This window comes from Pipistrellus kuhlii, unplaced genomic scaffold (genome assembly GCF_014108245.1).
Source record: "Pipistrellus kuhlii isolate mPipKuh1 unplaced genomic scaffold, mPipKuh1.p scaffold_m20_p_1, whole genome shotgun sequence".
Taxonomy (NCBI): domain Eukaryota; kingdom Metazoa; phylum Chordata; class Mammalia; order Chiroptera; family Vespertilionidae; genus Pipistrellus; species Pipistrellus kuhlii.
In genome coordinates, this window is record NW_023425404.1 from 158,463,275 (window position 1) to 158,487,868 (window position 24,594).

The window sequence follows — 24,594 nt, forward strand, 5'->3', positions numbered from 1 at the left end:
TCTACCTCATTTCACACACATTCTGAAGACCTGTTTCTGTCCTGCATGTGGATTCATTTTGGGTACATGCAAGTAGCACGCAAAAAAAGAAATCTTACATTATATCAAAATTAAGGGTCTTAGCTGAGAACATTTAAAAACCAAGAAAACATAGAAATTCACCAAGAAGAATAACATCAGATCGGGGGGAGCGGGGCGTGGGGGGGGGGGGAGGCACAGGGTGTGCACTGGGAAAAGGGGAAGTCAAGTGGCAAAACCCCCAATAATTTTGGTTCTTATGCCCGGCTACTCTGTCCATTTACCAGGAAGCACTAAACAAAAGCAGCTGCCCATTTCTCTGTTTCAGTTTCCTGAATATAACAGGAGCACCCACTGGCACCCATTGTTCCAGGCGCACGGAACAATGCTCACTAGCACAGATCCATCAATTCTGGGACACATCCAAAGAGCTTAGAAGGAATACGCAAGGCCCTGGCCAGGTAGCTCAGTTGGCTAGAGCATTGTCCTGATACACCAAGGTTGTGAGTTTGATCCCCCACCAGGGCACATACAAGAATCAATCATCGAATGCATAAACAAGTGGAACAACAAAGTAAAGTTTCTCTTTCTCTCTCTCCTCTTTCTCTCTCTCAAAAAAAAAAAAAAAGAATACCACAAGACTGAGAGTGTCTGTGTGCACACACCTAGCAAGATGATTCCACAAGGGCAACACATATGTGTGCAACTGCCTCCAGGCACTGATGCCTGCTCAAATTTGTCAAGAAACATGTTACACATCACACAGACATGCTGAACAGGATGTTCTGTTTGTAGCTCTGTTTCCCAACCCCTTACACATTTTCTGTCTCTGCAGGCACAAAATGGCCTGTGATTCCCCATCAATGTCCCAGGACACTAACAGAATGAGACGTTCAGAGATCAAAACCACCTATGGTGGGAAGTCGTGCTGCGTTTCCAGAGCCTATGTCACCGAGGACCACCTTCCCTCCACTTTCTGGGCAACCCTTAGAGGATGGCAGCTGCTAACTGACAAAAAAAAAAAAAAAAAAAAAAAAAAAAGTGTACCCTGGAGGAGGCAAAAGGGTTATTTTTAAGAAAGAGCACAATCTTAACTTTTCTCTCCACCACCCACTCCACACCACCTCCTCGTTCCCTTGTATTTCCCTCCTGCTTCTCCTCTATTTCACATTTCCTCCGCAGCCTCGCTACCCCTGCTCCTGTACCACGCTTCTCACACGAGTTTCCCTGTCTGTGTCCTGAGCGGGGACAGGGGCTCAGATACCAGCCTCTCAGACACCATGCTGAGGAACAGCCGCTGTGCATGGACTTGGAGCTGCCACTGAGCTCCGAAGGGGGAAATAAAGCCAACGAGCTTCCTGCATCACAGCTCCAAAGGTATGAGTCAGAATATGCATTCACCTTTTAGAAGCCCTGTGTTGACACCAAAGCCACAGAGAAAAGCAAAAGCTCCTGTGTCATCAGCTAAGTGAACCTGCTAATGTCATCTTCCTAATGTGCCTAAATATTTGGCTTATTTCTTCTTTTAGATGACCTTTACTGTCCAAGTCCATGCCTCTTGACTATGGCTTCTGAAGCTGAGCAGCCCAAGTTTGGTGTGGAGTAGTGAGCATCTTCAAGTGTGTGTGATGAATCCATGTGCCCTGTGGATCAGTTTCTCCATCATCTGTGTATGACAAGCAACTCAGCACGCTCGGGAGCCACCTACCCAGGCCAAAATACCTCTTTAGCAATAGATAGATAGATTAGATAGATAGATAGATAGATATAGATATAGATAGATATATATTATAGATATATATAGAGAGAGAAGGGGGGGGTAATATGCAAATTAGGCTGGGATGCCATAATGGGTCACAACCAGACCATCAGCTCTTTATGAGCTTCTATGTGCGCCACAGGGCATTGCTCCGGAGACAAGGTGGAAACAGGGAGGCGCTGGGAGAAGGCGGGACCAGCCTAAGGCAGAAGGGAGAAGGTGAAAAGGCTAGCACCGTGCACAACAAGGCAGAAAGAAGACGGTTGCAGTTAGGCAGGGTCATCAAGCCAGAGGGGAGACCCAATAGGCAGTTAGGGCAATTGGACTGGCAGGGAAGCAGTTAGGGGCATCTGGCAGGCAGGCAGGTGAGGGGTTAGGAGCTAGTGGTTCCAGATTACGAGAGGGATTCCAGATTGGAGAGGGTGCAGGCTGGGCTGAGGAGACCCCCGCCACCCTCTGGCCCCCATGCATAAATTTCGGGTACCAGGCCGATAGTAGTTAAAATAATGAGGCACTTTCTAAAGCAGCATAATTAAGAGTTTGGAGCAGATTTCCATGGCAAGGGAGGAAGGTAGTGTAAGGAAATATAAAAAGAATTTGCAAGGATTAAAAATAAGAAAATCAACTCACCCATTATCTATAATGTAGGAAATATTTAGATAAATAAAAGCAACACTTATGTATTTACCTATAGTAATCCATTCACTCAATTACTCTTCAGTCAGCATTTATGAAGTATACGCCACATGTCAGACACTGTGCTAAGTGCTAGAAAAAATAATGACAAGACAAACCTGATCCTAGCACTCACGGAGCTCATAACCTAGCATCAGCACCAGACAAAACTGTAGGCTCACAAAACTGAATGTTAAAATGCATATTATTAAGGAAACAAAGAACTGAGAAGGAACAACACTGGAGAACACACAGGACACAGGGTGGGGCAAAAGTAGGTTGACAGTTTTTCGTATGGAAACTAATGCAATAAGTAATAATATTCAGGACTCAACGGCTGTAAGCGTACTTTCACCCGACCCTGTACAGAATAGGAAGGAAAGGCCTCCCAGATGACACAAAGCTTTAAAGATGGAATATAAAGCAGAAGGAAAGCTAACCAGGACAGAAATGGGATGACTATTCCAAAAAAGACAGGATTACATGTGCAAAGGCCCTGAAGCAGAATGGGTTTGGACACCATCAAGCTGAAAATTCAGTGTGGCTGAAGAACAGAGAGCAGGGAGAGAATGACACGGAGCACTCGTGTGGAGACTCCACAGGCCGTGCTGCCCAATCGGGATTTTCTTCTGCGGACAACAGGAAGTGTTCAGTGCAGGAATGGCATGGCTCCATTTACACTTTACGATGACCCCTGTTTCCTCTGGGTGGAAGAAGACTTGAAAAGTGGAGCCTATTGCAGTTGTCTGCATAAGAGATGGCAATTCCCCGGCCCCAAATGTGGCAGCCACGCTGTTCAGTGGTAGACCGATCCAGGCATATTTTAGAAGTAGAACCAACAGAAGTCATTGGTTGATCAAGGAAAGAATCAGAGATGATTCTCATCGAGTTACTCTACTTATATGTGGGGTACTTTCAATAATAGAAGCCTCGCCTGACACAATGTCAAGCCCGTGCACAAATCTTGTCTTATATTCATAGCAGGACAATTTACAATGGCTAAGATTTGGAAACAGCCTAAGCGCCCATCAGCAGATGAGTGGATTAAAAGCCTGTGGTACATCTATGCAATGGAATACTATGCGCTATAAAAAGGGAACTTTTACAATTTGCAACAGCATGGATGGAACTGGAAAGCATTATGCTAAGCAAAATAAGCCAGTTGGAGAAAGATAAATATCACATGATCTCACTCATATGTGGGATATAATGATCAATATAATTTGATGAACAATACTAGATCCAGAGACAAATGGAGGTGGGGGGGGGGGCGGAGATTAGAGAGCAACCAAAGGACTTGTATGCATGCACATTAGCATAACCAATGGACACAGATACTGGGGCAGTGGGGGCTTGCCTGAGGTGGGAATGGCTGGGAAGGGAGGGAGTCAATTGGGGGAAAAGGAGACATACGTAAAACTTTAGACAATAAATAAATAATTAAAAATATTAAATGGGGGGGAATGAATCTTGTCTATGGGCTAAGGTACATTACAGATATAAATATCTACAAAAGCCTACACCTAGCAGTAACAGAAACGGAGTGTGGCTGTTCTTGAGAACCAATAGTGGCATGCCGCTAGGCAGGTATTTCAGAAAATGAGTTTTCCCATAAAAGAATGTTATTGTCATAGTGGTGCCTGTGCCTCGTAGCTTCCCCAAACTCATAGGGTTAAATGTCCTTCGATACATGAGTGTAACATCTTCAGTAGAACAGCACCAGACAAACCAGCTACCAGTCCATCTAGTCTCCACAATACACAGCGGAGATAATATCCATGCTGAATTGAATGGTGCATAACTTATTAACTAGTAGGAAAATAACTAACTATAAAATGCAAATTTATATATAATTGTATGATGATCTCTGAATAACTTGGTCCTTAACAGTGGTCTCTCTGTATTATCCCTTCAGAAACTAGGCATACAACACAATGTAATACTCCCCAGGAAGGCCTGAGGCCAATGAGAATGGACACCTTGCTTGTTGTAAATGCTGTACTCAGACTAGTCCCCAAATGTCACAGAAAGAACAGCACTCCCATGACAAAAACATACTGATACTCACTACCTTTCTGACCCTTTCATCCCCTATACTGACTTGAGTATTACTGGCATTGTTCCACTGCCTTTCCTTCACAAAGCTGGTACATAATTATCATCTCAAAATCCCTGCGCCAATTGGCTAAGAGAGCATCTCTCCCTTTTTATTATGTATAGTGATGATGTACTCTTGTTCTTAAATTGCAGAATGGTAAATGACTAGGAGAGAGAGAGAGAGATCACACACACACAAACACACACACACACACACACACACACACACACACTGGGTAGAGTATCTCTGATTTGGTATAAGGCCTCGCCAAAACAGATAGCAAATCAAGAAAGACAGTAGTAATTTATTTGGAAAGGGATGTTATCTTTTGTTTCTCCACACTATTAACTGTGACCTTTTTTTTTTATCAGCATTTCAAGGACTTTACTTGAAACAGTCCCCATGCTTTTTCGTTTTTAGCTGTTTTTAGTCAATATGTGAAGGATTTCCTTCAGATTCCCAACATTCTAATGAAAAGTGCATAACTCTTATCTCCTGCCTCTGGTCCCTCCTAAGTATCACATTTATTCTGACACCTTTAAGTTTTAGCATAGTGGTCCATCTCCAAACTCTGCTCAGGACACCTCTCTTCACTCAGGCGGTCCATCTGCGCTGCTCCTCTCAGCAGGTGCATCTATACTTTCAAGCCACCTGCTCAGTTCCAATAGTGAGACTCTTAACAAATTCACAGATTTACATCTCTGCACTTCACACCCTCTTCCATTTACCCCTATACACTCCCTTTTCAACACTCCTCAGCTGTTCATTCTAATTTGGCTTCTCGTCACCTGCAGTGACAGAACTGGATTTGCATCCATGCCACCCCTAATGTATTCTACTGCAGGTTCCATATTTCTGCAACTGTAGCAAGGAGATGAAGAAAGAACAGAGCACTGCCAACGTGAAAAGCTGTCATTACGTAACTCCTGGTTGGGGAATCTCCCCAAATTGGCATGTGTTTCTACTGCTTCTCGCTTCTTCTACTGCACATACTCATTCTCGCTTCAGACCCAGTTACCCCAATAGCCAAATACTCTCCACTTCTAAAGAAGCAAAAGCAGCATACACATGCACCTAAACACACAGTCCTCCCATGACTTTGGCCTCCTGTTATTCTGTTCTTAGTAACACTTCTATCTAAAGTATGATACATAATATGTTCGACATTTCAAGAGCTACGCCACTCTGCTCTACATTCTTCTATGACTTACAGGATGCTTTTCCACTGTTCCTTTTTAAATTACCAACCACCCCCAGGATCTGGTTAAATGCCATTTAGAATCCTATTAAGTTCCATTGACCTACTGTCCCAAGGGAACCTATTTCTCAGCAGAAACAATCCAAAAATTTATTTTAGTCACTACGTTGATTACTGTAGTCAAATGCCATCTTTAATACTCTTCCCTATTTCACTAGTCAAAATGTAGGATACACACAACCATGCCCAAACTTTGTCAAATATTCTCCGGCCAACTCAGACCTCCTCCTAGAACAACCTGCTGGGACAAGAAAAGCATCTCCACAGACATGACCCTTTAGAGGAGGCCATCTCCTTATGATTGCTCCCCTCCCCATGAGCCACAAGATCCTAAAAGGTGTCTTTCCCCAGGCCGTGGGAGTGAGGCGGAGAGAGACAGCCACATCCTCGGAGTACTCACTGAGTGGCTTGAGGATGCTGCTGCCGGACTCGTCGGCGTTCTCCACATCAGACTTGTCTGAGTAGTTCTCAGAGACTCTCTCCTTTTCCTTCTTTTCTTTGTGTCCCGTCTTTTTCTTGTGACGTCTCCTTCTCCTGTAGCTCTTCGGCACGTGGACCCCAATGTAGATGGTGTGGTGGCCTAAAGGAAGGTACACAGATCACCATTTGAAACCACATCCTGGGCTGCATATAAACTGCACAAAACCAACAGGTCAAAAAAAAAGGTCTATAAATTCACCATTACCATTCTATATATGACAAATACGTTCAAGCTAAAAAATGGAATCTTCCAATTCTCTGTTAGCATAGTGTCATTCAACCTGCTGGAGGGCCCTCAGGTTCTGTGAGGGTGTCCTCTAGTTCCTATCCAGATAGGCTAGTTGTATTTAGGAGAGCCAAAGGGAAAAACACACCGGAAATCAGAAATCCTTGATTCTAGTCAGACCTCTGCCATCAGTGACCTCTACGACCTTGAGTATGTCCCTTAACCATTCTGGGCCTCAAGCTCATCATTTGCACAATGACAGACTTACCTTGGGCAACCCCAGAGGCCCTTCCAGGGCTACCCTCCCCTGGGTCTGTGATTATACTCAACAGGGTGCTGAAAAAAGGAACTGTTGAGGCTACAAAAAATAAGGATCTAACTCAGAGTTCAAGAAGTCATTCTGCTGGGATAAGGTTTTACATTAAAACTTCTTTTTTTTTTTTTTTTTCCCCAATCAGCAGAATAGAGACTTAGAACTGGGACAAAATTGAGAAAAAATAAGACATACAACATGCTTGGAGAGAAGGTTTTTAGAAATACTCAAATGTTCACACGAGGCAACAGCTAAAATGAATGTCAGCTACAGTGCCATTCTCATTTTTCCTTTTTTACTCCCAACCGTTTCTAAAAGCTGGTTGTTGCCATGATAAAAATAAACCCAGCCCAGCCAAAACTGCCTTGAAGAGAAGGGCATGAGGGGGAAAAATTGTGAAATGCTTTCAGCTCTCTGGATGGATGGAGCTGCTAAACTGACAGGAGGTATTATTTTAACAAAATCTGATAAGACAGAAAAAAAGGAACTCAAAGTTCCACATCTTTTTTTTTTTTTAATTGGGAAACTTTTACTTTCCTTTTATATCCAGCATAACTCCTGGATGTGGGAACCACTATTTCTAGAAGTAATACAAAAACTTTGGCTTTTTGAACTAATTTGAACTAATTACATCTCATGTATGGCTTTGCTCTCCCATTCTGGAATCACCCCTTGAAGACCCCTGTACAGTGTCCCAGACAATATCACACACACCTACATGTATGTAATACTTGACCATGCTGCAGTAGGGCCGAGTTAAACTGCTGGGAACCGCTTTCCCCAGTAACTCATTCAGCATATCTTAAAACACCATCAGTCTCAGTGGTGTTCCCTTAAACTGGAAGGAAGAAAACAATTCCTAGTACATGCTCCTTCAAGAAAAAGGTGCCGACTAAGGCATGCAGAACCCGGAGTGGATGGGCTAGCATTCAAAAGAAAACATTTGCTACTTGGAATGAAGTTGGAGGCATCTCTATGTGTCATGCATGAACCTCCCACCAGCAACACACACACACACACACACACACACACACACACACACTAACTCAACTACTACAAAGCACCATGAACTTCTCCTCACAGAACCGGTACCAAGGAGAAATGGATCATGTCTAACCATCTGCAAGCAAACTGTTCTCATGGGAAAGGAGGAAACGCCTCAGAAACAATGTGAATTAAGTAACAGTGTCAATTGTTTCCTGCGCTCCAGCTACAGAGGGAGTCCTGCAGCTTTATCTGAAGTTGCACACAATATATGTAAGCAGAGCCAGCCGATTTCTTGAGTAAAGCAAACACGGAAAGCTTAGCTGCCTTCATTCCGGGATTTGGAAAACATCATAAAAAAAATAAATAAATAAAAAATAAAAAAGTAAGTTGGAAAATTTTTTAAACTGTCACGTTAACTATTATCTACATCTTATTAAATAAAGACAAGCAAGAAAAAAATGGCAGTTAAACTGCATTAGTTATAGTAATGCTATTCGGAAACATTTGATAATCTATTTATACAAATCTGTAGGGCACACCTGATGAATCCTTGACATGACACGCTTACCTGGGCTGATAGGGCTTTCAGGTACAATTTCTGGCTATAAGATGGTGTTGTTCACCAAATGAAAGCATGAGAGCTATTCAGAAAGGGAGCTTTCAGAGAGAGCAATGTAACTTCTTGGACCTAATTCAAGTTGTCATCACCACAAAAACAGTGCCATTTTATTTCCGTTTGGATCCCAGGCCTCCCTCTGGCTTATGAGTAAGATTCTGCTGGTCCCGTTTCCTCTAGCGCCTGCCTCAGTCGCCTCCCTCACTCACTCTGCCACACCCCTTCAGCCAGGTGTGCTGGTCCTGAAACGTGGCTCCTTTCAAGACATCCCCAATCTCAGGCACTTTTATTATCAGTTTTATCGAGGTCTGCTGTACTAGCACATGTCATAGACTCACACGCTGGAAGAGCACAATCCAGTGATCTTTCGTACGTTTACAGAGTTGTGCAGCCATCACCATTATCTAACGTGAGAACATTTCCACCAATTCTAAAAAAAAAAAAAAGAGCCTCCTGCCCATTTGCAGTCACCCTCGGCTGTCGCTTCACCCCGTACAACCACTCATGCACGCTTGGTCCTCTCAGTGATGGCCTCCGGGAAGCTACAGCGCTCTGGCACCTGGGAGGCTGTGAGCTGTTTGTGGGGATCCACACAGCACAGCAAAAGCCCACATCCCCTGAGTGAGGGAGGCACGCCTTTCCAAGAGCGGCCAGGGGAAGCCATGGCCCTGGGCTGAGCGACCCAAACCTCAAAGCATCTTCCTTCTCCTCTCGCACATTACCAGTAACTAAAACTTCCTGTTTGGACGATAGAGGCAACGGAGCATGGTTCCAAGGCGAAGCAAACCTTTAGGAACTCAGGGACAGCGCCTGTGTTTCATCAATTACTTCTTGACCTCTCTCCACTCCACCTCAGCTTCTTTGAGAGGAGAGTAAGGACAGCCTCGCTTTGGTGGCGGGGGAGGGGGAGGGTTGGCATGCTTTCTCAAGGGGAGGACCACATTCCTCATAAGCTGGATGTGCTCAGTGACAAAAACAGCAGTAGGAGGATGAGCTGGAACACGAACATTCTCACCACCCCCACAGAATACCTGTCTTTAAAATCCATGCAACGCAGCAGGCTATGGTTGATGACTCTAGGTGGATCTCAATTATTTATTTTCATTAGAATATCTGTACTTGTCTCAAAGATAGATCATGAAGATGGATAGCTCTTTTTAAAATCACAACTCTCAGAGCCCTAGCCAGTTTGGCTCAGTGGATAGAGTGTGTCAGCCTGCAGACTGAAGGGTCCTAGGTTCCCCAGGCCTGGTCAGGGTGCGTGCAGGAGGCAACCAACCGATGTTTCTCTCTCACATGGACGTTTCTCTGTCTCTCTCCCTTCTACTTTCTCTAACAATCAACAACAACAACAACAACAAAATCATCGGGTAAAGATTAACAGCAAAAAAGACAGCAAGCTCTCAGAAAAGCCATAAAGGTTGAAGGTGTAGAATTATTTACATGTAAAGTGAAAATGAGAAATGTGACAGACAAGCTTTCCTACCCAGCAAGGGTCTACAAAACAGTAAGACACTCAAAGAATCAGGGTCAGTTATCTGCTAAACTTACTGGGAAATTTTAGGTTCAAAACAAACTCACACACACAAAAACACTTCTCTCTAAAAAATGTTTCTCTCTAAAAAATGTTTCCAAAGATAGTGTAAAAAGAAGGAAACATTTTAAGATAACAATAATTCATAGGGAAAAGGTGATGGTTTAAAATGTTATTAAAATAAAGGCTCCGTTCTTTCTCCTCAAAATTTTGTAAAGTACAATTACTAGAATTTAGGTGTGAGTCAAAGAGTACCCAGTCCTTGGCTTGGCAGGGGCCTCAGTATCATGTGTTCAATTACATACCCCGCATGCCTTTCTCAGACAGATGGTGCGAATTCCCCAGAAACTCTACATGTCTCGGGAATATCTCAGAACCCACCCCACAGCCAGTGCTACTGAGAAGTAAACACGGCTTTCTGGGTTATCTCTGAATGTCAGAAATTAGCACCAGGTGCTCCTTGGCCCACCCATCCTCACCTGCTCCACCTCAGTGAAAGATGAGGTGCTGTGAAGATAGCATGGGCAGTTCCCCGAATTCCTCAGATATTTCTAAACCGACATCACTGATAGTTGCTGTCATAAGCGCAGGCCACCCGAGCACCCTTACCCTTCACCACCCCACAGGCATTCCAATAGGCTTCACAGACACCCACTTTGCTACCAAGGAGGATTTAAGACTTAGTAAAATTAAACCCTAAAAGGGGTTTACCAGGGGCAAACTTTCTCTAGAGGCCTGGGTGCTTAACAACCTATGCGTCTACCTGCAAGACAGATCTATTAGCTCCTTTAGGAAACATGAAGCTGTGTTTATAGAACATGCAGATGATGGAAACCATTTATTGGGTACTTACAAATGGGCCAACTTCTGGCTAGGTTTCATATCTATTACTTCATGCAGTACTCATAGCTGTCTGAATTAAATACTGCTATTATCCACACTGTACAAGAGATGAATCCAAGGTTCAGCGAAGTCGAGGATACGGTCACCAGTTAAGGCATAAAGCCCCACAGAACTCTCTCAGGTGTCAGTATCAAGACCAGGGAGCACTTGGTCACTGCTCTGGCAGTGTTTTGTTTTGTTGTAACATATACTATATTTATACTATCAGTCTTACAACTGATTATGTGTCCTTCGTCACGTTGGCTGCTAGAAATAGAAGAGGCAAATCTCGGGCCAACCTGTAGTGGGCAGCCAGAGTTTCCTGACAGGCATTTTATACACTAACTCGCTCTTCTAAACCTGCAATCATTATTTTCCCTTCACACTAACCTGTTTGGAATAAAACAGCATAGAAATACGTTTTTTTACAACCGGAGATGGGGGTCCTGTGGGAGGAGGCTGGAGACGGCTCGGTGACCGTGAAGGAAGCAGATTTCTGGACTATGGATTAGACCCCCATAATCACCCCAGCAAACCCACCCTTTACCCTCAGCTGCCTACATATATCTCTAACACAGATAGATGTCCCAAATTTGGTTTTTATCCACACAAAAAAAGCAAAATAAAAACCAATGGTTTTTATTGCTCTTTCTATAATCAACTGAGTTTCTTTTCTCTCTAGTTTAAAGCAGATTCCACAACACTTGGCACTTTATATCATTATTTTTAGAACTAATCAGCAATATTCCCAAAATATAACTTAAGTACTGCCTTCCCTGGCTTACCTAAAGTTACTTAGTCTTACTCCAAGATTCCTAAAATATGTTATGGCTACTGCCAAGAAGGATATAGGCAAGAGCATACAATTGACTGAAGACAGTCTCTTCAATAAATGGTCGGAAAATTGGACAGATACATGAAAAAAAATTAATCTAGACCACCAACTTACATAAAAATAAACTCAAAATGGATAAAGGACTTAAACATAAGATGGGAAACCATAAAAATATTAGAGGAATCCACAGGCAGCAAAATCTCAGATATATGCCAAAGCAATATCTTCATTGATACAGCTTCTAGCACAGTGATCAGCAAACTCATTAGTCAACAGAGCCAAATAACAACGGTTCAACAATTGAAATTTCTTTTGAGAGCCAAATTTTTTAAATTTAAACTTCTTTTAACAACACTTCTTCAAAATAGACTCGCCCAGGACATGGTATTTTGTGGAAGAGCCACACTCAAGGGGCCAAAGAGCCTCATGTGGTTGGAGAACCGCTGTTTGCCGACCATAGTCCTAGGGCAATGGAAACTAAAGAGAAAATAAATAAATGGACAACATCAAAAGAAACCATCAAAAAAATAACAAGAAAGCCCTCTGCATGGAAGAACATATTTGCCAATGATATCTTCAACATTTAAGGGGAACTCATACAACTTAACAAGAGAAAGATAAACAATCCAATCAAAAAATGGGCAATGGTCCTAAGTAGATACTTTTTGAAAGAGGACATAAGAAAGGCCAAAGAGGCACATGAAAACATGCTCAAAGTCACTAATTTTCCAAGAGATGAAAATCAAAATGACACTGCGGCACCATCTCACACTTGTCAGAATGGCTATCATCAACAAATGACAAGTGCTGGCGAGGATGTGGAGAAAAAGGAATCCTCATGCACTGCTGGTGGGAATGCAAACTGGTGCAGCCACTGTGGAAACAGTATGGAGTTTCCTCAAAAAACTAAAAATGGAACTCCCATTTGACTCCGTGACCCTACTTCTAGCTACTATATCCCAAGAAACTAGAAACACCAATCAGAAAGGATATAGGCACTTCTATATTCATAACAGAATAATTTATAATAGCTAAGATTTGGAAACAAACTAAGTGCCCATCAGCAGGTGAGTGAAGTAAAAAACTGGTACATCTACACAATGGAATACTGCGCTGCTTTAAAAAAGAAGAAATTCTTACCATTTGCAGCAGCATAGATGGTACTGGAGAGCATTATGCTAAGTGAAATAAGCTATTCAGTGAAAGGAAAATACCACATGATCTCACTCATTTGTGGATAATAAAGAACATTATAACCTGATGAACAAAGATAGATTCAGAGGCAGAGAAGCATTGGACTGTCAAATTATAGCAGGAAGACTGGGGGGGGGGGGGGGGGGGGAGATAAGAGATCAACCAAAGGACTTGTATGCATGCATATAAGCATAATGAATGGATGCCAGACACTGGGGGGAGAGGGGGAGGGCATGTATGAGAGTGGGGTGGGAGAGTGGAAATGGAGAGATATGGACACATATGTAATACCTTAATCAGTAAAAAATATTTTTTAAAAAAAGAAGAAAAAAACTGTAGTACATCTACACAATGGAATACTACGCTGCAGTAAAAAAAAAAAAAAAAAGAAGGAATTCCTACCATTTGCAAAAGCATGGATGGAACTGGAGACCACTGAAGCCAGTCAGAGAAAGATAAATATCACACGATCTCACTCATTTGTGGAATATAATGAACAACATAAACTGATGAACAAAAACAGATCCAGAGACAGAGAAGCATCGATCAGACCGTCAAATCTCAGAGGTAAGGTAGGGGAGGGTTAGGGTAGGGGGCAATATTGAGTATTTATTGTGTCTTTTTAATTATGAAAAGAAAAATGTAGAAGAGGCAATGACCCTGGATGAGTGATAGATTATAAAAAATATATATATTTTTTACTTCTTGAGCCAAATAAATCTCAAAGATTTTGTAGAAGTACATGCCTAAAAATCCTTAAGAAAAATTTTAGTGTAAGTCCTGTTTCCACAGAGATTATTTGTCTGGCACTTTATATAATAAGAAATAGATCATTATGTATAATCCTAAACATTTTAATAAATGAAATATTTATAATTTCTTAGCTTATTACTCACAAATCCGTAAGCGTGTCCATAAGCAGCTCTTGAGGCTATAATCAAAGGAACACTGCTCATTTACGTGGGCAATAATTCCAGCTCATGGGGGGGAGGGGGGGAACAAACCTTCAAAAGGCATGCAGTCATTCTGCAGTTAACAGGGGGCAAGTCAGCCGATGAAATGTTTGCATGAGGGTCCACACTCCAAACATACATCACTCCTCAGGACAAGGGATGATTTCTACTTTTATATTTTGGATAAAGGCAACTTTTCACATAGGAAAAAAATGCTTATGTTTAATAGGTAATTACATATGTACTTTATTTACAGATCATTCTGAATGTTGAATACTTTAATATTAATACTACCAATTACCCTTAGGCTCAGGCATGCAAGGAAATAGATGGTAGAAGCTATGAAAAACAGGGAAATACTTCTCTTCCCACTGAGTTGCATGAGGACTTTATTCACAGAAAGCCTCTCAGAAACCCTTAAGGTGACCTGAGGTTCCCCAGGCAAGACTGATAAGGAATCTCAACTTGCTACCAGTGTTTACTGAGCACAGCACTTTTAATATTTAATATGTAGTGATGATTATAATGATGATAACAATCTCTAGAAAAACAAATAGCTACACCTGACCCTTTTTTTTTCCCCTCACCAGAGGATATTTTTTCCACTGCTTTTCAGAGACAGTGGAAGAAAGGGTGGGGGGGTGGTGAGAGAGAGAGATGGATTGGTTGCCTCCAGCACATGCCCCATCCAGAGGCAAGAAACAAACCTGCAACCCAGATATATGCCCTTGACCGGGAATCGAACCTGCAACCCTTTGGTGATGGGCCGACATTTTAACCACTGAGAAACACTGGCCAGGGTTGCACCTGACTTTTAAGTGCTCATTTTTAAGTAAAACGGTTCTTTAGGTAAGTGTGAGAACCCAAAAACTACACATTAAAGTTTAGGTTTCAATACAGTTTCTATCCCTAATAGCTTATAATAGAGGCAAAACTGACCAGCACTATAAAAAGTTAGAATTGGTAAATATTTTTAAAGAAATATAACTTTATTCTGTTCAGTGACCAACCTATATAATGTCTTTTATGGGAGCTGTATATAGGGAGAGAAAGAGATTTTTATAGAATCAAATGATGTCAGCAAAATGCCTCCCACTGTGTCTGATACACAACGGTGCCCTGTAAGTGTCGATCCTATTTCTCCCTTCCCATTCTAAAGGGGAAAACAAAGCTCCATTCCTCCTGACTGCCACGCTCCTCCAGCCCTGATACTAACTGTGACCTCCCTCTCTTCTCTAGCAAAGGCGCTCCGGGGCATTCACCCTGAGCAGGACAGAATAGACCACTTTAGGCCAAGTCTAACCTATCCCTCCCTCAGCAATGTTACTCGTTATACAGAGTCTAACTGTTTAACAGAGCAACACCTTCCATAAACTCAGTCTTCCCTCACCCGGCCCAGAAGTAAGGGGCTGGAGGCGACCCGGTGGGCAGTAAGGGCTGGGCAGTCTCCACCTGTCCCTGGTAGAGTCTCCCCAGAGCTTCCACACAGTGAGTGCCAACTCCCAGGAACCAGGTCTGCTAGTCCTGGAACTTGACTGATCACGGGAGAATGGAGCCAAAAGGTCTAGGAAGGCCAATGCCAGGCAGGGAGGTGCTAGGAGCAAAGAGGGACCACCAACAGGAGGAGAGGGACACTCATCCTGACATCCCAGAATCCCCAAAGAACTGGCAGCTTTTAATGCACAGTACACATGCAGTCAGACAAAATCTACCTGTGAGCCAAACACAGAGAACTGATAGTTTCCATTCTTTCACTCGTGGTCACCATTTGCACAGCTGAATGGGAAGCAGGGCTAATCCAATGGTCATTGAAAACTGGATTTGCAATTGCAGCCAGAGAAGCAGCTTGGAGAGACATCTAAATGCACATGCACAAATTCACACTATCATCCGAACCACAATGTCCATCTCCAACTCAGTATGGCTTCCCTTAAGCACTGGCCTGAGCTGTGGCTGGGCAATGGGAAGAACAGACTTTAGTGGCTATCCTATCTAATAAAGAGGGAATATGCAAATTGACCATCACACCATCACAAACTGGTGGCACCCATAGCCATAAGATGGTGGCACCCAGTCCCCTCAGCCCTGCCAGAGTCCCCCAGTCCTTTCAGCCCAGCCAGGGGGTGGCAGGTGCACTGTGTGGCCAAATCCACCCTCAATCGCCCAGCCACCCAAGGCCAGCCCAAAGAGCAGGCAAGCATCAGATGGCAGCTACCCAGCCAACATCCAAGGCAGAGGCAAGCCTCGAATGTCGGCTGCTCAACCGCCTAGGACTGACCTAAGGTGCAGGCAAGCCTCAGAGAGCAGCTGCCCAGGTAACCAGGGCCAGCAGAGGCTTGTGCTGCCGGCACTGGCAGCAGCAGAGATATGATGGGGTGTCGTCCTCCCCTGATCGCCAGGTCGCCTCCAGCCCCTGAGGGCTCCCAGATGGTGAGAGGGGCAGGCCAGGCTGAAGGACTCCCCCCTTAGTAAACAGATAATCCACCACCTAGTTAATGCACTCATGGCTAATCAGGTATCAGACATTTACTATTACTCACATCATTTCCTCCTCTCACAACCTGTAATATAGGTGAGACATGGATAATGTCCAAAGGCTAAAACAATGACCATGAACTAGGAAAAGTGCTGCGAGAAATTTAATTAGCCTCCTTAAACCCAATCCCAGAATCTTCATTACTCTGGGTTTCCATATAAAAAAAGAATGGCATTCACTGACATAACAGCACACAGTCCCACTTTCAGAGGTGAAATGACTTTCAACATCACCTAATTCAATCTCTTCATCTATAATACCAGTGAACCAGCAAAAGCCAAATACTGAGTTAATGATGTAGAGACTGGGACTCTTTGAGGTCTTAGATACACACACACACACACACACACACACACACACACACACACACAGTTACCTTTTCCCACTGTCCTACTACCTCCCATCTTCCTGGGTCTCCAAAGCAAAACCCAAAAAAAAAACTGTTCAAGTTAGTAATTACCTGTAGTTACTTAGAAGAAAAAAAAGGGGGCTCAGAAATTCTCTGAAAATATTTCTCTCTACACAGAATGACAACTATAAATCCACAACTCTGGAAGAATCAACCAAAGAATGCATAGATAAATAAAACAATAAATTGATGCTTCTCTGTCTCACGTCAATAAAAAATAATTCTCTGATGCATCAACTGCCCCACATGAAGAAGTTCTGGCTGTGACACTGTCCTCCCACGGATCACCTGCAGTCATTCAAATGATGAGGCCCGCCAGGCTTGTGTCCTCTTTCGCTCTCACTATTCCATAATCTCTTCCAACACCCTTTCTTTCTTTCTTTCTTTCTTTCTTTCTTTCTTTCTTTCTTTCTTTCTTTCTTTCTTTCTTTCTTCTTTTCTTTTAACTTCATTACTATTAGTATCATTACAAGCACATTACACTTGAACCCCGCCAGGGCTCATCAATCCCTCGGTACAGTGAGAATGTTGAGCTAAGTTCTCTCAAAGATCCTTTCCAGCCCTAAAAATTCTTTAACAAAGCTAAGTATTTTCATTGTTTACTTGTAATGGAGCACATGGAGGGAAAGGCTAAAAGTTTTCGACCATTTCTCAAAGTCTCTTCCCAACGTCTTATAATGATCACTTTCCCTTTGGACACTCTCCAACCTATTCCAATTTTACTCCTTCTGAACAATGCCACCCAAATTGCTAACAAAAGCCACCAATCGCCTTCTTTCGGCCTAATTTACTGGCTACTTTTCCATCCTCATCTACCTGACTCCAGGCAATTCGACACTGTCCACACATGCTTCTTATTGAAAGTGATCTTATCTTGGCCTCAGAGTCACCCTCTTCCTGATTTTCCTCCAACTTCTAAGGCTATTCCTTCTCAATCTCCAAATGTTGGCACTCACAGAGCCTAGTCCAGTCCTCTTCTCACTCTATTCCATCTGCCACAGAGATCTCTTCTAGATGCCAATTTTGTCTTGTCACTTCCCTGCTTAAAACTCTGCCATGAACATTATAAACTGATGAACCAAAAGATAGATATAGAGACAGTATATCAACAGGCAGACTGTCAAATTACAGCGGGGAAGGGAGGAAGATCTGAGGGAGATAATAGATCAACCGAAGGACTTTTATACATGCATATAAGTACAACCAATGGACATAAAACTCTGGGGAGGGAGGGGATGTGTGGGAGGGAGAGATGGGGGGCAAAAAAAATCAATAAAATATATTTAAATAAATAAATAAATAAAATGGTAAAAAAAAACAAAAAAAAACTCTGCCATGGCTCCCCAGTGCACACTCAAAATCTTAGGTCCTTATCATAGCAGAAAGGCCATGAATTATTTGGGTCCTATCCATCTGAAGGGGACCAAAGTTTTGCCTCCTCAAAATGTGCCTTTTGGGATATCAGTTTTAAACTACTTATTAAGAAACAAGAGCCCTAACCAGTTTAACTCAGTGGATAGAGTGTCGGCCTGCAGACTGAAGGGTCCCAGGTTTCGATTCTAGTCAAGAGCACAAGCCCAGGTTTCTTGCTTGATCCACTATAGGGGACGTGCAGGAGGCAGTCAATCAATGGTTCTCATCATTGATGTTTCTATCTTTTTCTTTCTCTCCCTTCCTCTCTGAAATAAATTATATATACATATACATATACATCATATACATATACATATCCATATCCATATCCATATACATATACATATACATATACATATACATATACATAAGAAGCAGCCCTTTTACACTAACCAGTTTGGCTCAGTGAATAGAGTGTCAGCCTGCAGACTGGAATGTCCCAGGTTCGATTCTGATCAAGAGCATGTACCTTGGTTGCGGGCACATTCCCAGTAGCAGGTGTGCAGGAGGCAGCTGATCGATGTTTCTAACTCTCTATCCCTCCCCCTTCCTCTCTGTAAAAAAAAAAAAAAAATCAATAAAATGTATTTTTTAAAAAGGAGAAGGAAGGAAGGAAGGAAGGAAGGAAGGAAGGAAGGAAGGAAGGAAGGAAGGAAGGAAGGAAGGAAGGAAGGAAGGAAGGGAGAGAAGAAAAGAAAGAAGAAAGAAAGGGCTCAGAATAAAACCTTTGGCTCTCCTCCTTTCTTGCCTAAGAGATTCAGATGGAAAGGCCTGCTCCTGGAAAGAAATCTTAGCATTGACAGGGAAGATCCAAATGTCCTGGTAGCTAGATCCCCTCCCCCCCGCCCTGCCCCCTTGTGTCTCATTGTTTCTGGGTTAACCAGCAGGAATTTTTTTTTTAAGATTTTTTCATTGATTTTTAGAGAGAGGAAGGGAGAGGGAGAAACACCAAATGGCTGCCTCCTGCATGCTCCCTACTGGGGATGGAGCCTGCAACCCTGGCCTGTGCCTTGATTGGGAATTGAAGCAGCAGCCCTTCCGTGGGTGGGATGAGCCATGCAAGCCAGGGCATGGAATTTTTTTCATCACATGGTCAGTTCTGTATTGGCTACCAGTAAGTTGGCTATCTCCCTTTTGAAACTGCAGACCCCTGCCCCCTTTCTCCTTTGTCCATAATGGCATATATGCCTCAACTGCCCAGTGCATTTCTGGTCTCATTCTTCTGGCACCTTGAATGTGCATTTGCATAATACATTGTGGGCATTTTCTCCTGTTAATCTGACTCTGTTAATGTGAGTATTAGTCCAGCCCGAAGAACTTAGAAAGTGGGAGGAAAATTTTTTTAGCCTCCTCACACCTCAGGCCACTCTCTCCCTTTCACATGGCCCAGCCACACAGGCCTCGTCCCATTTCTCAAACAGGCCCACTTCTTCCTCACCTCTGGGCCTTCACCCTGCCTGCCTGCGGTGCTTCCCGCATTCCTGACCTTTTTAATTCCTCTTCATTCTTTCAGTCTCAACTTAACGTCACTCTATGGAAGAGACATATCCTGTTCTCCAAAACATGATACACTCTCTAAATTATCATATCACCAATCTGTGTCCTTAAGTAATGAGGTTGATTTGACGGAATATTAATGGTGGGCCTAACTAGAATATGTTATCACATTCAATGATCTATGGGAGCTTAGAAAAGCAACATATTAGAACTTATATCTGTACTTGTTCTGACCACTTTCCCAAGCTTAAAGAAAAAAAAAAAAAAGTCCCTCAGTTAAAGTTAATAAAAACAATAAACCTATGTACGAGTCAACTAATTCATTGATTAGCAGATATCAGCACTAGTGTTAGTCTAAATGCATTCTGCAGTCACAGCAACCACTGGCAAGAAAGTGTTAAACATAAATGACCAACAGGAACTATACCCAAGAGAGATAATATCTGGAATGTATAGGCTTCATCCTGGGGATTTCAAATTAGTTTACTTCTAGCAAATTGAGGGAATAGGGAGGGGCAAATGCTATTTCTTTGTAGTAACAACCAAGATTCAGAAATTAAGTAATATGTCAACTGCTTCCTGCAAATATCAACATATGTTTCAGGTATTATCCTTAGAGCATCACTGATAGCTGGGCAAGGAAGTAGGTCAACTGCACTTGGCTTGAAGGAGATGTAACCACACAGCAGGACTGGCCTTGTGTCATCCCGAAAGGGAGGACGGAGCCAGGAACAGAAATGGGTCCTGTGGCTTCTAGTTCTCACGACATTTTCCAAACCACAACACTGAATCAAAGTACCAGAACTCTCAGATACCGATTTTATTTGCCAAATAGGTATATTCACTGGATCCAAATATGACCTTTCACTCCACAACAGTGATTGCCAACCTTTTTCATCTCGTGGCACACGTAAACTAATCGTAAAATTTTGACCAAAACAATAGGTATAATTTTGATTAATTCACAGTGGGTGGCTATTGTGTAGGTTGCTGTAATTTATTTTTTTATTTGGCAATCTAAGGGAAAAGAGGTCAGAGCCCCTGACTATTGCATGTTCTAAAAATTCCTGCACACACCAATTAGTAATCGCTGCTCTGCACCCAAGATATTTTATTTTTCAGTAGGGATAGAATTACTTGTTGAAAAAGTAATGATCAACGGAGGCTGGGGAGGTGATTTCACCAATCTGTAAATTTGCAATTCTGACTCTAAAGCTGATATGTTGGCCAATAACACTAAAATTCAAAACCTATTTTTACTTCTGAAAGTTTTAGCCTGGTAAAAGTTGAGTATTCCCCATGAAGGGTCAGCAAAGCAAAATAATGTCTCAAGATGTTTAAGTAGAGTCTGTTCTCCTTTCCAAGTCAACAGAGTATAAAGAAAGGCAATCACTTCGGATAAAGCACTTATCATAATTGCCTTACAATTCTAACTCTCTGGGAAAGTAAAAACAATTAACTAGATGGAAAGGCTTTGCAGCTGTTCAGAGCCATGTAAGCCACCTAGATGGACTGCTGGTTTCATGGGTGTCACTCACCACCCTCCCTGCCTTCACCTTCCTCACCCAGGGCCACCAGAAGCTTCAGGGACATGGTGCTTGGAAACTTCTGTGAACTCCTGTCATGACAGGCTCTCACCTCAGTGTCCTAAATGCAACCAGCCAAAAAAATAAAGTAAGACAGAACAAGACAAAGTCCCACCAGCAAGCTCACAGCAGCAGCAAGAGGCACTCAAATGCGCTCTATGCAGCCTTATTCTATTCTTCCTTTATGCTCCCTCAGAAGTCCCAATTCTCAACTCCCACCAATGATTCTGAACCTTCTTACCTAATAAAAGAGAAACATGCAAATTAACCATCACTCTGCTACACCCACAGCCAATCAGAGTGAGTATGCAAAGATGGAGGTTAATTTGCATATGCAGGTGCAGAGCACTGTGAAGCCTGCTATGAGGGGAAGGGGGGCGACAGAGGGAGCTACTGGAGTGGTGCTCCAGACAGAAGTGAGGATTTGCAGGTTCCAGGTGGCCCGGGAGCAGGGACTTGCCAGCTCCTGGGTGGCTAGGAGTGAAGCCAGGGGAAGGAAGGCCTATTCTTGCACAAATATCATGCAACAGTCCTCTAGTGTGAGAATAAAAATGGGGAAGAATTTTGCTCAGGTTCAAATAGATAGTATTATTACTGTTCTATTGCCTACTCTCGTTTAATTGGCTCCTGTATTACACAATAGGTTGTGTATCATATAAAATAGGCTGATATTAATTTCATATAATAGATCTTTGAATCCTCTTTATTGGTGGAAAAATACTATACACTCAAATCTGTTCTCTGGAAGAAGAAAATTTGCATGCTTTATTAGGCAATGGGCATGCATTTGTTTTTTATCCTATATTGAAGTTAATATGCCTCATCTTGGAAAAGGAGGCAAATTAGAGGCAATGTGTATCAGAGCAGCCCAACCATAAAAATCAGATCTCACACCCAGAGGTGAAAGGGAATCAGAACGAGCTCAGAGAGAAACAGACAGCAGGCCCTGGGAACCTTCCCTGGACCATTCTAGCTTACCTTCTCCAATACAGGAAGCATTAGATAAGCATGGGTAGAAAGGCAAAATTAGATGTTGATAATAAAAGAACTAAGCAAATAAAAATCATTTAGGCCAGTTAAAATTTTTGGAGTGATAGTAATTATTGGTGAAAATGAAAATTGTTATGAAGTTGTTATAATCAGAAAGAAAAAAAAAAACAAAACAGCGATGGTAGAGTATAAAACACACCTTTTCCTAATGCCAGGCCCGGCAGTGACGCTGTTCCTGGTATCAACCCAAACGGTCCCCCGGTGAGTGGCGTATCCCACTGTTCCCGTTCTACAGAGCAAGAAGCCCAAACTCCAAACTCTAAGTTTTGTCCTCACTTATGCAATGATTCAGTAATAAAGTTTCACACTTGTATTCCAAAACTGCTGCTTAGCCACTCTGCTTTAACACACATGAATAAAACAAATGATACTGTCCCTACACACACACACACACACACACACACACACACACACACACACACAAAATCAAACAATATGTTTTAGAAATATGACCAATACAAAGCTTCTAAAATGAATCCTAAGCAAAGACTTCTATAGACAAAATTGCTGCAAATGTATCATTTCAGAATTTCTGGATCCTTGCTAAACACAATGCAAGTACCAAGTTCAGTTTTTTTATGGCTATTGCCATAAACATGTAGAACAGAAAGTGGCTTCAAGAAGTCCTTAGCCCATAGTGTCATCCTACCAGGGAATTCTCTGCAGTTTGGAACACCCTGGGAATGGGTATCTGATTCCAGTTTCATCAGATTTCCTTGAACCTTAAGAAGCTTGTGGACAAACGTTTAATCTCCCTGGCACAGCAGGAGGGGTCAGACAGTTCCCAAGCTCGGTGCTGCCTGCCTTACGGACCTCTGGCGGGCTTTCAGCTGGGGCCACCAGGAGACAGAAGCAAGGCCTTGGGAACGGGCTGTACGGGCTCAACCAGCCCTTAAACACCTCGCCACGTTGCTTTCAAGTTCTCCAATGTGTGGGCACATTGTTTCTTTTAAGCAGGCTTTTCCTTCAGCAATATGTGCCCAAGTGTTTCCTTTGCACACACAGTTTCTGAGAAATTAGAGTAACCAGCAGAGAAGAGGTCAGCAAAATGCAACTGGACACTTATATCTAGCGCTCAGAATAGCCCAGCCCCAACTCGGCCATCCTCCCTCTCCCCCCCATCCGATAGGCTTTCATTCACTCCTGCTCAGCGATTCCTCTTTTTACCACTGTAATTACTAACAAATGTCTGCCAGGCTCCACTTTTTCTTTAGAATACTATCTCCTCCAATACACATAAATACATCATCCTAACATCCTCCGGTGAAAAATAGGTTTAAGTCATTATGATTTCATGTCTATAAAATGTTGAGATCCTGACTTCCAAAGAGACAACAGCTACCATTTAATCATTGTGTCTCTCTCCTCAAAAGAGCTGAAGAAGAAAAAGAAAAACAAGGCAGAGAGGTGTTTTAGAGGATTCTTTGTCTTATCAAAGTAAGTATATAAATGATATAAATGGCAGTCGTCTTTGCAAAATTAAACAAGAGTAACAGCAAGGATAGGCTCACTAGAAACTCTATCATCCTGCTGGACTAAGACTACTGAGAATCAAATTTCTCTCTAAAAATCTAAACAAAGACTTTAGAGTATTATGTAAAGTAATCCTGCATATGCTTTCTTTAGTTTATATTATGCATTCCTTTAGTCACCCTTTTCTTTTAACAAATATTTGGTAAATGTTTATTCCACTCCAGACAGTGTCCTATTTTTTTTTTTTTTTTTTTTTTTTTTTTTACTTTTACTTCCCTAAAAATAATTCTCCGGTAAAATTCCATGCATTTCCAACAGCCTTCTCTCAATGTCCACCCGCAGACCTGGGACTCTGCAATGATTCTTCTTCCTGTTGGAGGGAGGAGAGCTCACTTCCTGCTGGCCTTAGTTCTGAATGGGAGAGGAAAGCCACCACACTATGTCAGAATCGCTTTGGGGGCACCAATGGGACTTTAGAAGTGGAGACGCATTTCAGCCAATATTGTCTTGCTGTACTTTACGCTTCCTGCGTCGCTGGTCAGACTTGAGGTTAAGAAAAGGCCCCTCCCCATAACCTCAGAGAGCCATGGCTTGCTTGGGAAGGTACAGAGCACAGCAGAGCCAAGGCCTTATCTCAAAGGATAAGGTGGAGTTTGTTCTTTTCCCCGATTGCGAAATATGAGATTATTAAGTAATCTGTTTACATCATACAGATCCGAAATGCTGGCTGACTTTCCTAAGGATAAAGCATGTATAAGATATCCCTCTGGAAACGGATACCTGGAGCTCTTTCTTCCTATCG

General features: G+C 42.6%; 1 protein-coding gene across 5 annotated transcripts in view; it reads right to left on the reverse strand.

Moving 5' to 3' along the window:
- Window positions 1–24,594, reverse strand: part of SLC4A4 (solute carrier family 4 member 4) — a 334,299-nt gene that overhangs the window by 253,188 nt on the left and 56,517 nt on the right. For all 5 annotated transcript variants that reach the window (XM_036414322.2, XM_036414329.2, XM_036414340.2 and 2 more), the window contains one exon: window positions 6,209–6,388. In XM_036414322.2, coding sequence (XP_036270215.1) covers window positions 6,209–6,388 — 180 coding nt within the window. The remainder of the gene's footprint in view (window positions 1–6,208; window positions 6,389–24,594) is intronic.